General features: G+C 36.0%; 8 protein-coding genes across 8 annotated transcripts; 2 read left to right on the plus strand and 6 right to left on the minus strand. All coding sequences in view use genetic code 12, as the record gives it.

Moving 5' to 3' along the window:
* Positions 1 to 462: 462 nt before the first annotated feature.
* Positions 463 to 2,376, plus strand: CORT_0C00440 (Tpd3 protein; the record flags this gene model as incomplete). Its single annotated transcript, XM_003868279.1, has 1 exon — positions 463 to 2,376. The coding sequence occupies one exon, from the start codon at positions 463 to 465 to the stop codon at positions 2,374 to 2,376; it is 1,914 nt and encodes a 637-aa protein (XP_003868327.1).
* A 93-nt stretch (positions 2,377 to 2,469) lies between these two features.
* Positions 2,470 to 3,153, minus strand: CORT_0C00450 (Isa2 protein; the record flags this gene model as incomplete). Its single annotated transcript, XM_003868280.1, has 1 exon — positions 2,470 to 3,153. The coding sequence occupies one exon, from the start codon at positions 3,151 to 3,153 to the stop codon at positions 2,470 to 2,472; it is 684 nt and encodes a 227-aa protein (XP_003868328.1).
* A 145-nt stretch (positions 3,154 to 3,298) lies between these two features.
* CORT_0C00460 (Pmt2 hypothetical protein mannosyltransferase (PMT)) lies at positions 3,299 to 5,590 on the minus strand (the record flags this gene model as incomplete). Its single annotated transcript, XM_003868281.1, has 1 exon — positions 3,299 to 5,590. The coding sequence occupies one exon, from the start codon at positions 5,588 to 5,590 to the stop codon at positions 3,299 to 3,301; it is 2,292 nt and encodes a 763-aa protein (XP_003868329.1).
* Positions 5,591 to 6,003: 413 nt separating this feature from the next.
* Positions 6,004 to 6,822, minus strand: CORT_0C00470 (hypothetical protein; the record flags this gene model as incomplete). Its single annotated transcript, XM_003868282.1, has 1 exon — positions 6,004 to 6,822. One exon carries the CDS (start codon positions 6,820 to 6,822, stop codon positions 6,004 to 6,006), a length of 819 nt encoding a protein of 272 aa, XP_003868330.1.
* Positions 6,823 to 7,022: 200 nt separating this feature from the next.
* Positions 7,023 to 8,033, minus strand: CORT_0C00480 (Tdh3 NAD-linked glyceraldehyde-3-phosphate dehydrogenase; the record flags this gene model as incomplete). Its single annotated transcript, XM_003868283.1, has 1 exon — positions 7,023 to 8,033. The coding sequence occupies one exon, from the start codon at positions 8,031 to 8,033 to the stop codon at positions 7,023 to 7,025; it is 1,011 nt and encodes a 336-aa protein (XP_003868331.1).
* A 1,346-nt stretch (positions 8,034 to 9,379) lies between these two features.
* CORT_0C00490 (Yjr096w protein) lies at positions 9,380 to 10,231 on the plus strand (the record flags this gene model as incomplete). The annotated part of the gene is made up of 1 exon (XM_003868284.1): positions 9,380 to 10,231. One exon carries the CDS (start codon positions 9,380 to 9,382, stop codon positions 10,229 to 10,231), a length of 852 nt encoding a protein of 283 aa, XP_003868332.1.
* A 722-nt stretch (positions 10,232 to 10,953) lies between these two features.
* On the minus strand, positions 10,954 to 12,069 carry CORT_0C00500 (nuclear pore complex; the record flags this gene model as incomplete). The annotated part of the gene is made up of 1 exon (XM_003868285.1): positions 10,954 to 12,069. The coding sequence occupies one exon, from the start codon at positions 12,067 to 12,069 to the stop codon at positions 10,954 to 10,956; it is 1,116 nt and encodes a 371-aa protein (XP_003868333.1).
* Positions 12,070 to 12,228: 159 nt separating this feature from the next.
* Positions 12,229 to 13,710, minus strand: CORT_0C00510 (hypothetical protein; the record flags this gene model as incomplete). The annotated part of the gene is made up of 1 exon (XM_003868286.1): positions 12,229 to 13,710. One exon carries the CDS (start codon positions 13,708 to 13,710, stop codon positions 12,229 to 12,231), a length of 1,482 nt encoding a protein of 493 aa, XP_003868334.1.
* Positions 13,711 to 14,348: the final 638 nt, after the last annotated feature.

The following is a 14,348-nucleotide window of genomic DNA, read 5'->3' on the forward strand; positions in this document are numbered from 1 at the left end:
GCACATCTTTCTCATTCATTTGTAGTATTTCAATTACATCTGTAATCCAAGTCTATACTATACACTATAGCTTAATACACTTCTGCTATTGGCCTCAGTGATATAAATGTGTTGTGTATAGTGTGTGTATAGTGTGTGTATAGTGTGTGTATAGTGTGTGTATAGTGTGTGTATAGTGTGTGTATAGTGTGTGTTTATGTGACGTAAATGGAAAAAAAAAATCTTTTTTTCAACAACAAACCAAACTAAACAGAGAGAGACAAACAGGAGATAGAAACCACCACCATAACCTAAACCAAATCAAACAATCAATTTACACATACACTACTAACAATCACAACTGATCTACATAGAATTAAGTATAAACGTCAATTTAACTAACACTTATATCAACTATTGCAATTACCCACTTCAACACACATTAATAAAAGCCTACACACAACAACTACACCCACCACCACAATGGACGATTTGTATCCTCTCGCGTTATTAATGGACGAATTGAAACACGACGATGTTTCCAACCGAGTTGAAGCAATGCAAAAGCTAGACACCATTGCCATAGCTTTAGGTCCAGAAAGAACTCGTAAGGAATTGTTGCCATTTTTACATGATGTTGCTCAGGATGATGAAGAGGAGGTATTTACTGTATTGGGAGCCAAATTGGGGGAATTTGTACCTTTAATTGGGGGTCATGAATATTGTGAACCATTGATTGAAATATTGACTATATTGGCATCAATGGAAGAACCATTGGTGAGGGATAAAGCTATTGAATCATTGAATCAAATTAGTCAAGAATTGAACCAAGATGAGATAAATAACGTGTTTTTGGGGTTAATTACTAGTTTAAGTCAAGGTAATTGGTTTCTGAAAAAAATTGCTTCTTGTGGATTATACAAGGCGGTGATAATTCGAGTTGATGCAAATACTAGAAAAGAATTGTTACGCACTTATTTGAAATTAGTTACTGATGATTATCCCATGGTTAGAAGAGCAGCAGCGACAAGTTTACCTCATTTGATTGATTTATTGACCAAGTTTACTGAGGAATCACCTAATGATGTAAACAAAGTGAATAATGAAGATTGGGAAATTATTTCCAAAATGTTTCAACATTTGATTAATGATGATCAAGATTCGGTTAAATTTCTCAGTGTTGATGTTTTGATTGCCATTTTAGAATTTTTCCAAAAAATTCATGAATATAGTTTCAATTCTGATTTCTTATCAAGTGCATTGAAATTGATCAAAGACGATAGTTGGAGAGTTCGGTATACCGCTGCTGATAGATTTAGTAAAATAGCCGTCAATTTCACCCATAATGAACTGGATCTATTTCAATTGATTGATCCTTTTATTTCATTAATGAAGGATCATGAGGGGGAAGTTAGAAAAGCCGTTGCAAAGCAATTACCTGCATTCAGTAAATTATTGACAGAATATCCACCAACTAAAGCTACAATCCTAAACAAGATTGTCCCAGTGGTTAATGAATTAAGTCAAGATCCTCAAGAAAATGTTCGTGCCTCATTAGCATCAACCATTACTGAATTATCCCCCATTTTAACCAGACAACCAACAATCGATAAATTATTACCTATTTTCTTAACTATGTTGAAAGATGAATTTCCTGATGTTCGATTAAATATAATTTCAAACTTGTCAGTGGTTAATGAAACTATTGGTATTAATCTTTTATCAACAAATTTACTTCCAGCTATAACTGAATTGGCCCAAGATCATAAATGGAGAGTAAGATTAGCCATTATTGAATATATCCCTAAATTAGCTGATCAATTGGGTCAATCCTTCTTCAATAATGAATTATTGTCATTATGTATGTCATGGTTATGGGATCCAGTATTTGCCATTAGAGAAGCAGCAGTGGAGAATTTGAAAAACTTGACAATAATATTTGGATCACAATGGGCAACACACGAAATTATTGCTAGATTATTGAATCAAAGTGATAACAAGATTGATGATGGCGACAACAATGACGAAGAAGCTGACGATGACAACAAGATTGACTATTCAAATTTCATTATTCGAATCACTTGTTTATTCGCTATAACTTCGTTAATCCCAGTTATTGACTACCCAGTCCTAGTTGAAAAGGTTCTCCCATTCATAAATGGATTAATCACTGACGCTGTCCCCAACATTAGATTCAATGTTGCAAAGTCTTATTTAACTCTAGTTGAATCATTATGTCAACATAAAGATCAAGCTCCTAATCAAGACGAATTGAAAAAGTTGATTAATTTACAAGTATTATCAAATTTGGAAAAATTGGAAACTGACGATGATGTTGATGTCAGATTTTATTCTACGCAAAGCATCAAGGGAATTAATGAAATACTAGCTCAATAAAAGGAGCATTACTTTTACATACAATACAAATGTGATAATATAAACGAACCGCTCTATTTAAATACTCTAAACACCAATTTGTTTCATTGTTCCTTACTCCCTTTGTTTTTTATTTTGTTCCAATTTATCAAAATCAAAATCAAATGAAGCCCCGCATCCACATGCAGTCGAAGTATAAGGCGAATCAACAATCTTAAACTGACTACCAATCAACTCCTTTGTATAGTCCAACTTCAGTTCTTGTAAAATCGTTAAACTCGAATCATCAAGAACGATATTAGCTCCCACCCGTTCAAACACAAACACATCTGAAGAGTCACTATGATCTTTGAGGTATTGATCTAGATTGATCAAGTGTAAGTTGTATTGGAATCCATGACATCCGCCACTCTCAACTTGGATTTGAAGGGCTGTGTCTTTTGGATTATCTTGTTTGATTGATTGTAATTTGGAACATGCACGATCGGTTATAGCTATTACTTTATCAGTTTGGCCATGGACAAGTTTTGTAGCTTTGAAATCCTCAGCATCTGGTCTCAGAACTGTAACTGCATCTTGTAATTGTTTCCTTGGTGGTGGTGGTGGTGGGGATGATGGTGGATCTGTAGGAAATGCGAATGATGATGGTTTGAGGGTTTTTTGCCTCGACGATGTAGACGAAGTGGCAGCAGTCGAGTTCCACCTTATTGACTCTAGATGTAATATGCAAAGTCGTGGAGTATATTGTATCGTCTTTGGTGTAGGTATCCTTCTTATTACGTTTCTCAAACTCATCATTGGTTAGTTGCTTAGTAAAAGAAGAATAACAGTTACATATTGGTCCCTTTTTTTTTTTCTTTCGCACTTTAATAATAAAATCTCTTGTGTAATTTTGTAATTTTGTACTATACCCTCTCTACAGAGCTCACAGTGCCTATAGTCTCTATACATAATTATCGTCAGAAACTCTCCATGATTGTAACCATTGAGTATGTTTCCAATTCTCCTTAGGACCTTCCATTCCAAATGAGAAATACCTCAAATAATAAAATGTAAAACCAACAATAAAATACAATGCCAAATAAATTGCTATATATGCAATCTTGCTTACTGCTGAAGCTCCTCTGTAGTTCAATTTCGAAGTCCATAATTCAACTTCAAAACAGAATACAATCATGGCAAAGTATAATGCTGGTACATAATGATGAACATAAGTTACTCTTCCCATTATGACAAATGGCATAAAATGTAAACCCCAACCCAACATTGGATAAATACCACCCATTATAAATTTTTGTAATCTTGCTGGTTGGTCACTTGGGTAATCGACAATTTGTCTTTGCCATCTGACGAGATAGTACAATGTAATCAAGGCAAACACAATAATTCCAATACTGGAACTCCATGTAGTTGCAGGTGATCCAATCATAAAGTATTTAGGTTTATCGGCTCCCCATCCACACATTCTAATACCAACATTTAAGGTAGGCCATTGCCAGAAAGAAGAAGCCAAATCATCCTGCTTATCAGGATCAGGCAACAATGCATTGTTTGTAGCCATCATGGCTAAATTCAATTGGATAAAATCACGAATAAATCTTGTCTTGGGTAACTTGAAATCTTCTGGTGCTGGAGGTAAAAGTTCATTTCTATGATCTTCGATATTCCACCACGTTCTCTTATCCTTCTTGAATGGGTTCTTAAAACATACAACTTCACCTTGTCTAAACCCCCATTGTGGTAAAGTAGATCCCGAAACTCCTAAATAACAGTCCATAACTTCATTTTTCAATCTGAATGATGTTGTCAATGGATGTAATCTCATCTTGTCTTCATTACTAGCTTGATCAGCGACCTCGACAATCCAATTATCCTTAGCATCACCAACGGTTAAGTTTCCATAACATGCAACTTCCAATTCAGTCTTGGTAACAGGGGCTGGAATTTCGTGGGTGTGCAAGTTTCTTCCAGTTTGTGGATGCATAATTCTAATTGGCATACCATCAAACACATATTCGATATCGGTATTGTTTCCACTAGGATCATAACTTGGTTGACCTCTTGGACGTTGGAAAATCCAATTGTTATTGGAATCTTTATGTCCATAAGTAGTAACTTGCTGTTGTTTAGAACCTTCAGGGAAGGTTTGCACATGTGAGTGCAAAAGTCCTCCAGTCAATCCTTGATTTTTCAACGTGACAACTGAATGAACCATGGAAATTTCTCTTGGACCTCCACCAACTTGTGATCCAAGTAAATTAGCTTGAAACAAAGAAGACATATTAGCATCACCAGGACCCGATTTGTACAACAAATCGAAATGAACTTTAAAACAAAGCAAGAAAATTGAAATTGGGATAATAATCAATCCAAAAATTCTCGCTGCCCAGTGATACCCATACCTAATCCAGGTAATTGACCTATCATTCAATTTATTCCACAAATCAACAACAGTATAAATACCAATTAAAGTAGTGACAAACAATCCCACCATTTTAACCGAACAGACACATCCAATAGAAACACCAGTCAACAAAAGCCATTTCCACCATTTCCTACTAAACTCGCTTTCCTTAACATTAAAATTATTAAATCTAGCAAAACAAAACACCGTAGTCACTGTGAAAAACAACAACATCGAATCTAACAAAATAAACTTACCCAAAGTAACATAAGAACTTTCCAAAGTAACCATCAAGGTAAATAACCAAGTCGTCCACACAGAAAACCCAATTTCCTTCATGGTATAATACGCAAATGGAACACACAACGCTGAAAACGTAGCATTAAACAACCTCATTTTGGTATAATCGATATATTCGGGGTATTTTTCACCACTAGGAAAATCCCATGATCCATTATACCCAGCTAAATACCCCGACAATCCAACCAACATTTTACCCAATGGTGGATGGACATCATGATAAAATTCATGACGTAAGTAATAAGAACCAAATTTACCGAAATGAGCTTCATCCCAAACAACACTATCATTGATTGAAATACGATAAAATCGAACAAAAAATGATAATAAAGTGAACAAGAGGGGCGCCAAAATCGATTCTAATTTTTTCCATGATTCAATTGTTTCTGACACTTCGTCATATTGACTTCTCTTGAGAAGTTCTGCATCGTCAGTCTCGTATTTGGAATCAATTGACGTGATAGTATCATCCTTGTGCAAGTTTCTCGTTGGCTTCACCTGCGTTTGATGTGGTTGTGCAGATGACGACATTGTTGATCAAGGGCTATATACTAGTACGGTTAGAAGGTTTTGTTCCCGTAGTATGTGCAATGTAAATATGAACTGATTGTTGGCTATTAAAGAGGAGTTTTGACCAAGGGATTTTCAATAATACAAAACTTGTTCTTTTGAAAAAAAATCCAGAAATTGATTGAAGAGACACGTCAATAACAACAAAACATAAAAACACGTAACATTTTTACATTTTTACATTTTTACATTTTTACATTTGTACTATTTATGTATATATGTGTTTAACCCAATCATAACTTAAGATGAGTTCTAAAAAGAGATCTACTTCTTCTTGGCTTTTGACCCTTTTGCGTTAACTCCGATATATACGAATCCACCCACTCTTAATCTTAAGATGACTAGATTTGTTTTACAGCCAATTTCAGCCATTCCTAAGTTTCAACTTCGTTAAGCGCCGAATGAATATTCTCAATCAACCCCAAAAGACCGATCTCCTCATTATTATTATTCTTATTATCATCATCATCGTCATCATCAATGGGATTAAACCCAATCATGCCGTCACTTGCAATATTAATCACATCACTAACTAACTTTTTTATTTTCAACTTATCAAATTTAATTTTTGATGAATTGTACATGAATTGACAAATGGTGGTGTATAGCCCTTGACCACTTTGTCGTAAGATTTTTAAATCAGAATAAGGAACTTCAATTTGAATATTGTTGAGTAATTTTGTTTGTTGAATGCTGTAAGTTAGTCGTATATCATTCCCGAAATAAGGCAGTAGTTTATTGATAAGCAATGGAATCAATTGTGGAGAAAAGACGTATTCAACATATAACGAGTCTGTCAACCGTTGCACCATCTTTAATAAGAACTCATTGACATCTTGATTCGGTGTCACTCTATTAAGTAAGATTGTATTATTATCGTGTCGTGAAAACACCAATGTTTGTCTAGGTAGTAATCGATTATTCTTCGATTTGATAATCAAGTATCGAGTTTCATCAAATGATACACTGATTACCCTAATCTCCTTGTGAATATCTTTACAAGAGTTATATCTCACCACGAAATCTTCTTCATAAGTGGATATATTTTGTTTGTATATCTGGTACAAGAATTTTGCTAGTTCTGTTGAAATCGTTTCTCTGTTTTGCTTCAGTAATCGGTCTGTAAAAGGTAGTCCACTAGCTCGGTATAGTTTAAATGTGTTACCAGTCAAGTACTTCGCCACTTGATCCATTTCGTCGAACAAGATAAAATTTGAATGCTAAATGCAAATAAAAACACAGTACAACCTCTTTCTCTCTCTCTCTTTCCTTTTTTATTCTTGAAGGTAATATATATTTTTATTGATTTTATAAAAACCATATATGAAAATATATAAAAACAAACCTAATAGCTGGCTATATAGTATTTATTACCTTATAACTTCACGGATAGTTAATTTCCATTGACTTTAGCGAATTTTTCCAACAAGTCAACGACTCTGGTAGAGTAACCGTATTCGTTATCGTACCAAGCAATCAATTTAACAAAAGTTGGAGTCAACAAGATACCGGCTTTTTCATCAAAGATTGAAGAGTATGAAGAACCCAAGAAATCAGTAGAGACAACGGCATCTTCAGTGTAGCCCAAAACTCCCTTCAATTGACCTTCAGAAGCTTCCTTGATAGTCTTGGCAATTTCTTCATAAGAAGTTGGTTTCTTCAAGTTAACAGTCAAATCAACAACTGAAACATCAACAGTTGGAACTCTCAATGACATACCGGTCAATTTACCGTTCAATTCTGGGATAACTTTACCAACAGCCTTGGCAGCACCAGTAGAAGATGGAATAATGTTACCAGAAGCAGTTCTACCACCTCTCCAGTCCTTGTGGGATGGACCATCAACAGTCTTTTGAGTAGCAGTCATGGAGTGAACAGTGGTCATCAAACCATCTTCAATACCAAACTTGTCATTGATAACCTTAGCCAATGGAGCCAAACAGTTGGTGGTACATGAAGCATTTGAAATAATATCCTCGTTCTTGCTAATCTTGTCATCATTGACACCAACAACATACATTGGACCATCCTTGGAAGGAGCAGTGATAAGAACCTTCTTAGCACCACCATCAATGTGTTTGTGGGCACCCTCAAGAGTAGTAAAGACACCAGTAGATTCAATAACATAATCAACACCATCCTTACCCCATGGAATTGAGGCTGGGTCTTTCTCACCATGAACCTTAATCTTGTGACCATCAATGATCAAATTGTCACCCTCAGACTTGACATCACCCTTGTAAGTTCTGTGGGTAGAGTCATACTTGAACATATAAGCAGCATAGTCTGGAGCAATGAATGGATCATTGACAGCAATAACTTCAATGTCTTTTCTTTGCAAAGCAATTCTCAAGACTAAACGTCCAATTCTTCCGAAACCGTTAATACCAACCTTAATAGCCATTGTTAATGTGTAAATATGTGTTTAAACTTAGATAAAACTCAATTGAATTTAGAGAAAGAAAGAAGAAAGAGAAGAAGAAGAATCGGAACTTGAAAAAAATTGTTGAGAAATTTCAATTGGTTAAATACAAAAGGAGAGAATGGCAAAAAAGTTGTTTTCGGGTCAACGTGACAATTCACTTTATTACTATTACTACCACTATTACAATTACCATTATAGTGTTATTACTACTATAGTGCTCTTAGTGTTTGTGTTACTTTATTACTTACTATAATATTTTTTTATTACGGGAGACAGCAAATCGAAAAATAAGAACAAAAAGAAAAGCAAAAATCATATGGTAGCACCCACCCACACCCACACATACTCACTCACTCATATGTAACTACTGTCTTTCTTTCTTTCTTGTTTTTTGTTTTTTTGTGCACATGTACACGCCAGTCATTCATTTCGCTCCCCGTTCTCATCCCCCGGGTCATAATCGTCCATCTGTCGGATATAAAACAACCAATTTGTCTTCTACGTGGTTTACGCTGTGTACCGAAGTGTAATTTTGCGCTCCGTCCCACGTATATAGTACTACGGTGGGTCGACTTATTATCGGCAGTCATTGGTGCCATCATCCGTTTGCATGGAGTAGATCTATCCTTTTCTATTTTTTTCTATTTGCTCTATCATCTGATACGTCGGACTTTTGTTTAAGATCGGATCAACAATTTCCACTTTTAAATTTCCTTTTACTATAACTTTTTGTTTATCACTGGGGGAATAACAAAACATAACTGCATTCTTCATTCTTCATTCTTCGTTTTTCATTTAATCAGGCCATACATTGGTGGAAGCTTCTAGGGCTTTAATCAGAAACTCAATTGCATGCAACAAAAGCACCTCACCGGTACTTTGAGCTTGGCAAAACGACTGATTCACGTGCATCTGTACACCCCCCTTCCCTTCCTCCCCAGATATCTTATTTCTGCATTATGCAGGATCCACTTAAAAGAAAGGAACTCCGACTGTACAATAACTTATGCTCAATTACGTCAAATGGACACGCACAATATCTCTATGAAAGTTACTAGGAGCAATGGTTATGGAGAAAAAGGGTATTGTATTATTCTTATTATATATATATATATGTATATATATATAGTGCTCTTCTAGAGGAATTCATTGATTAATCAAGAAAGGAATAAAGAAATACAGTGGTTGCGGACTTTTTTATTTTTATTTTTGACGTTTGACAGCAATCAAATCAGATAACGAGAAGTACCATATAAAGAACTAAAATAACTCGTTGCTGCCATATCACCAACAGTAGAAATTCACATCAACAAGTAACTACAGACATGTCATACAGACTAATTCAATTAAACAGCGGTAACAAAATTCCTTCAATTGGTTTAGGATGTTACGATATCCCTACATCACAAACCAGCAAACTTGTTTATGAAGCATTGGATGTCGGATATCGTCATTTCGATACTGCTGTACTTTATGGTAATGAACAGGAAGTCATTGACGGCATTTCTCAATATTTGAAAGATCATCCCGAAGTCAGACGATCTGATGTCTTTTACACTACTAAATTATGGAATAGTCAATTAGGTAAATCAAATACTGAGAAAGCCATAAATACCATGATGCAACAAATTGGTCCATTGAAATATATCGACTTGCTTTTGATTCATTCACCATTGCCTGGAAAGGAGAAAAGATTGGAGAGTTATAAAGTCATGGAGCAAGCTTTAAAAGACGGCAAAGTGAAAAACATAGGTGTATCCAATTATGGTCAACATCATATTGAAGAGATTCTTAAAGACCCAGAAATTGAAACGCCACCAGCTATAAATCAAATTGAAATTAGTCCCTGGTGTATGCGTCAAGACCTAGCTCTGTGGTGTTTGAGTAAAGATATTCATGTTGAAGCCTATGCTCCATTGACTCATGGCTATAAATTACAAGAAGATAGTCCCAATTTTCAAGAGATTATGAAGAAATATAATAAATCACCAGCACAAATCTTGATTAAATGGTCATTACAAAAGGGGTATATCCCCTTACCCAAAACAAAAACACCTTCTAGATTGAAAACGAATTTAGATATTGATGATTTCGAATTGACTCCAGAAGAAATGGTACTTGTTGACCAACCAGATGCTTATGAACCTACCGATTGGGAATGCACTAATGCTCCATAAACGACAACTTGACTATTTTGTAGCGGAGGTATTGAATACACGTTTTGGTCTTTGTTCCTTTTGTATTTTGTTTTCTTCTCCTTTTTGTTCTTTGTGGTTTTTTGCAACTGCCGTATTGCCTCGGAGGTTTAAGGAAATGCGATAATGTGGGGTACGGTAAAACACGGAAAAAGAAATTTCACATCAAAAAAGCACAATTGTTCGTATACTTTGATGTGTGTGTTGGGTGGCAGGCAAACTCTGTGCTATTCAACCGAGGACCAGAGTAACTTAATCAGTAGCCTCTTGTGTAAGAAAAACCCTTTCATTGTCATAACAGAGTGGCGAACTCGTTTTGCCAAGGACAACAATCCCACCGTCTCCTAATTTAAGTACATTCCTGACTTTGGACCAGGTTCTCACTCACTCGTGTGAGCTATACCTCGACTTTTTTAGCTTTTCCTCACATATCACGTCCATGCCATTTCAAAAGAGTTTCAAAATGCACTAGATCTTGTACCACGATTGCTATTCACGGATGTTTTAAGTATAAATTTACAAGGCATCATCTTCCTAGTACATAGGGCGGTCATCCACCCACCAAGCTCACAAAGCTATCTACCAATCTCACTACATCTTCAAATCTAACTCCACATTTCAAAAGATACACCCTTGTTAATCTATACGTGCTACCATCAATATCCCTACTCTACATTCCTACTCTACCCCTATTCAGCTTTCCCCTACCTCTTATTCTTTTGCTTAATTTCAACATCCTTAGTTGGGTGTAGCTTTATAAAAGTAGGATAATCAGGTCTATTACCCTGGAATCCTAATGACCAATCATAACTCACAGCATAAGCAAATATAGACCCAGTCTTGTTAAAAGCAGTAGATAATACAGTACCCGGCAATTCTGGAAACAGTTTCAACCTTTGTTTCGCATCTTTATCCCAAAAACAAAATGTACCATCGGATCCTGCAGTACTGAAAGTACCATATACTGGATGGAATGAAATTGCATTTACAGGAAACGCTTGTGATTCATTAGAGCTACTTGACGTAGTACGTGGTAGTGTTCCCCCCACGGATCCTGTACCAGATTTCCTATGACATTTAAATGAAAAGCCAAATTTCTTTTGTTCAGCTTCGGTTATATATTGAATTGCACATCTTCCTTCAACTGATCCAATAGCAAATCCATTGGCTTGTGGGTAACATGCAACTGTTCTAGTTTGCCATTTCAATGGAGATTGGGTAGTTTTGAAAATTTGTTGAGGATTGTTTAAATCAATAATTGTTATATGTCTATCGGCACATCCAACAACAAGCAACTTTTGTGATGAATCCATACAATAACATCTTTCAGGAAGATTGATGGTACTGACTGGTGTAGGAGATCTCATATCCCAATATCTCAACGTTTTATCCCAAGATCCACTTGCAACTACGGGTGTATTAGTAGGCCCACATTCAACATACCTGACTGACCTTACTGGTGCGTCATGTTGACCAATTTGTTGTTGTTGCTGCGTCGCAAGGTCAAATATCTTGACTTGATTATCAGCACCACCACTAACTACTTTAGTCCCATCAGTAGACCATCGAGCAGAAAACACAGGTGCATTGTGCTCATAAAGTGCTTTGCCTTGGTTGTTCCCCGTATTAGGATCAATTTCATAAATTCGGACTTTTTTATCCCAACTGGCAACCGCAAGTAGATCTTGTTGTGGTGAGAAGGAAATATCTTCAATTGAGTCCTCTGGTGGATTGTTGACTAGAATATCGTTGACTAGCTCTTGACCCGTGGCTGTACTTGATGCGCTAGATGTAGATGGCGAACTATTCAAGAATGACATTTGGTGGTGGTAGTGGTGGTAGTATTTACAATGTGAAGTCAATCGATATACTTCATCCAATTTTTTTTTTTTTCCTTCTTCTTACAATTTGGTTTTCACAAGATTTTGTGATTTTGTGATTTTGCATTCTATTTATTATACAAAATGTCGAAAATGTCTCTATCCTAAGATAATGGTCGTACCGAGACATACTATCATGACAAAAAATCCATAAATAACCATAAATAATCCACCATATTTGCAGAATTTTTCTAAAGGTGAAAGATTGGCTCCTGGGTGCAATGGCTTCATCAATAAATAACCAAACAACCCAGGCAAGATGAAAGAAATTGATGTTGAACCTGTGCTTCCCACAAATGCTAGCACTGTTGCTAATGAAGTGACTGAAAGTGCCACTACATAACTGAGCACAACAATTGCGGATGTAATGATGTAAAATTTTCTAGTTGACATGGGAACAATAATTGGTGCATGACCTGCAGTATCACGAGCACCTTCCATTGGAGTAGTTGAAATGATCGAGGAAACAGCTGTGAGATCAGCAAAGGAGCTAACACTTTCAGCATCTGATGCAACTGTGGATGAGTAACCGCTACCTATCCCATCTCCATCCAATAAACGATTACGTTTATGCAAATGTCTAAGTTTTGCTGACTCAACACCTTGGCTAATAAAATGTATAACATGGTTTATAGATCCTCTGCAAGGGTGACATTGCAATGGGAAGGACAAACTTACCATAACAACAATGCACAACCTTCCAATTAATGTGCTAATCGAATTACGAGGATACATGGCGATGATATTTGCTTCAACTTCATTACCATAAGTCAAGTAACCAAAAACAGCAACAATCAAATAACTAGCCAATGCAGTCAAAATTGAATTACGAATAATTAGATTAGATTGTCTAGTTTGTGAACCATCTTTTTCATCCGGTTGCAATTCATTAATAATAGCAAACATGTTTTGATGGCACGTATAAGCAAACACAAACATGGGGAAGGAGCTCAACGTCTGCTTCCAGCTCAATGGTCCATACCAATCAATATGCTTAGCTGGGAAAGGATTAAATTTCTCAACACCAACATCATGGGCTTTCTCAACACCAGCTGCAATCTCTAGGTAACTACTCACCACCAAAAATATCAAATAAGCAACTGAAAACAATGCCATAATACTGGTATATTTCAAACTGCTCAATTTCTTCAAAAATGACAATGGCGCCACAATACAAGCCATAAATGCTGAAATCCAAAATTTCCGATTCATGAAAATCGAATCAGAATTCACTTCCAATGTTTCCATAATCTTGGGCATCAAATCACCAATAACCACCAAATATGAAACACCTACTCCAAAACATTTAATCAGAATTGCTGAATCAAACACAATCGACAATTTTGGATACGTTACTTGCGCAAGACTGAAATATGATACTGATCCTCGTTGTCCTGTATATCTGGCCACTTTGTTCTGCAAGTAAAGCCCAAACGCTGAAGCACAAGCTGACCATAGGATCAAAATCGATCCAAATAAAAGTCCATTGGCACGTAGACCGTACGGCATCGTCAAGATCCCGGCACCGATAATGGTGTTTAGAATATTGATTGTCCCTGATTTAATTGTAGCTCTAACCATTGTCAAAATGGGTTGTTGAAAATTGCCAGAAGTGAAAAGAAGAGCTTTAATTTGGATCAGTCGAAGAGTTTATGATCCGGCAAAGCAATGCAACCATTTCAATTTTGGTTGTGCTTTTAATTTTTCTTTTTTTCTTTTTTTCTTTTTTGCTGATCTATCTTTTGTCTTTTTCGCCCAAATAGGAAATTCACGACGACGGAAATATGAAATTGGCCACGATTAATTTAAATTGGTCTTAGATAAGAAACGATTGGTCTTGAAGTTTATGTACACAAGAAAATTGGGATTTACTTGGTGCATGGCTGTTTGTGCAGATTAATAACATGCACAGAGTTTCTTACAACATTCATCTGGCTCGACGATATGTCAGCCAACTAATTTTGATGATTTCTGACTTGATAGGTATCAACATGTGGTTGCTCAATGTTGCCTTACTTTATTCCTTTAATCACGTTTGCTATATTATCTTGCATTTTACAGTAATCTCTCTGGTACACCCTGATCGTTGGGGAATCTCATTTCATCTCTTTAGTGCATTTTCTTGTTAAGACCGATCAAATGAAGCCGCTCTAAACTTCCTAATAGCGTAATTTAATTTATAGGTGCATTCATCTCCATAATTTTTTCTTTGAAATTTT

Source organism: Candida orthopsilosis, assembly GCF_000315875.1.
Source record: "Candida orthopsilosis Co 90-125, chromosome 3 draft sequence".
In the NCBI taxonomy this organism is placed as follows: domain Eukaryota; kingdom Fungi; phylum Ascomycota; class Pichiomycetes; order Serinales; family Debaryomycetaceae; genus Lodderomyces; species Lodderomyces orthopsilosis.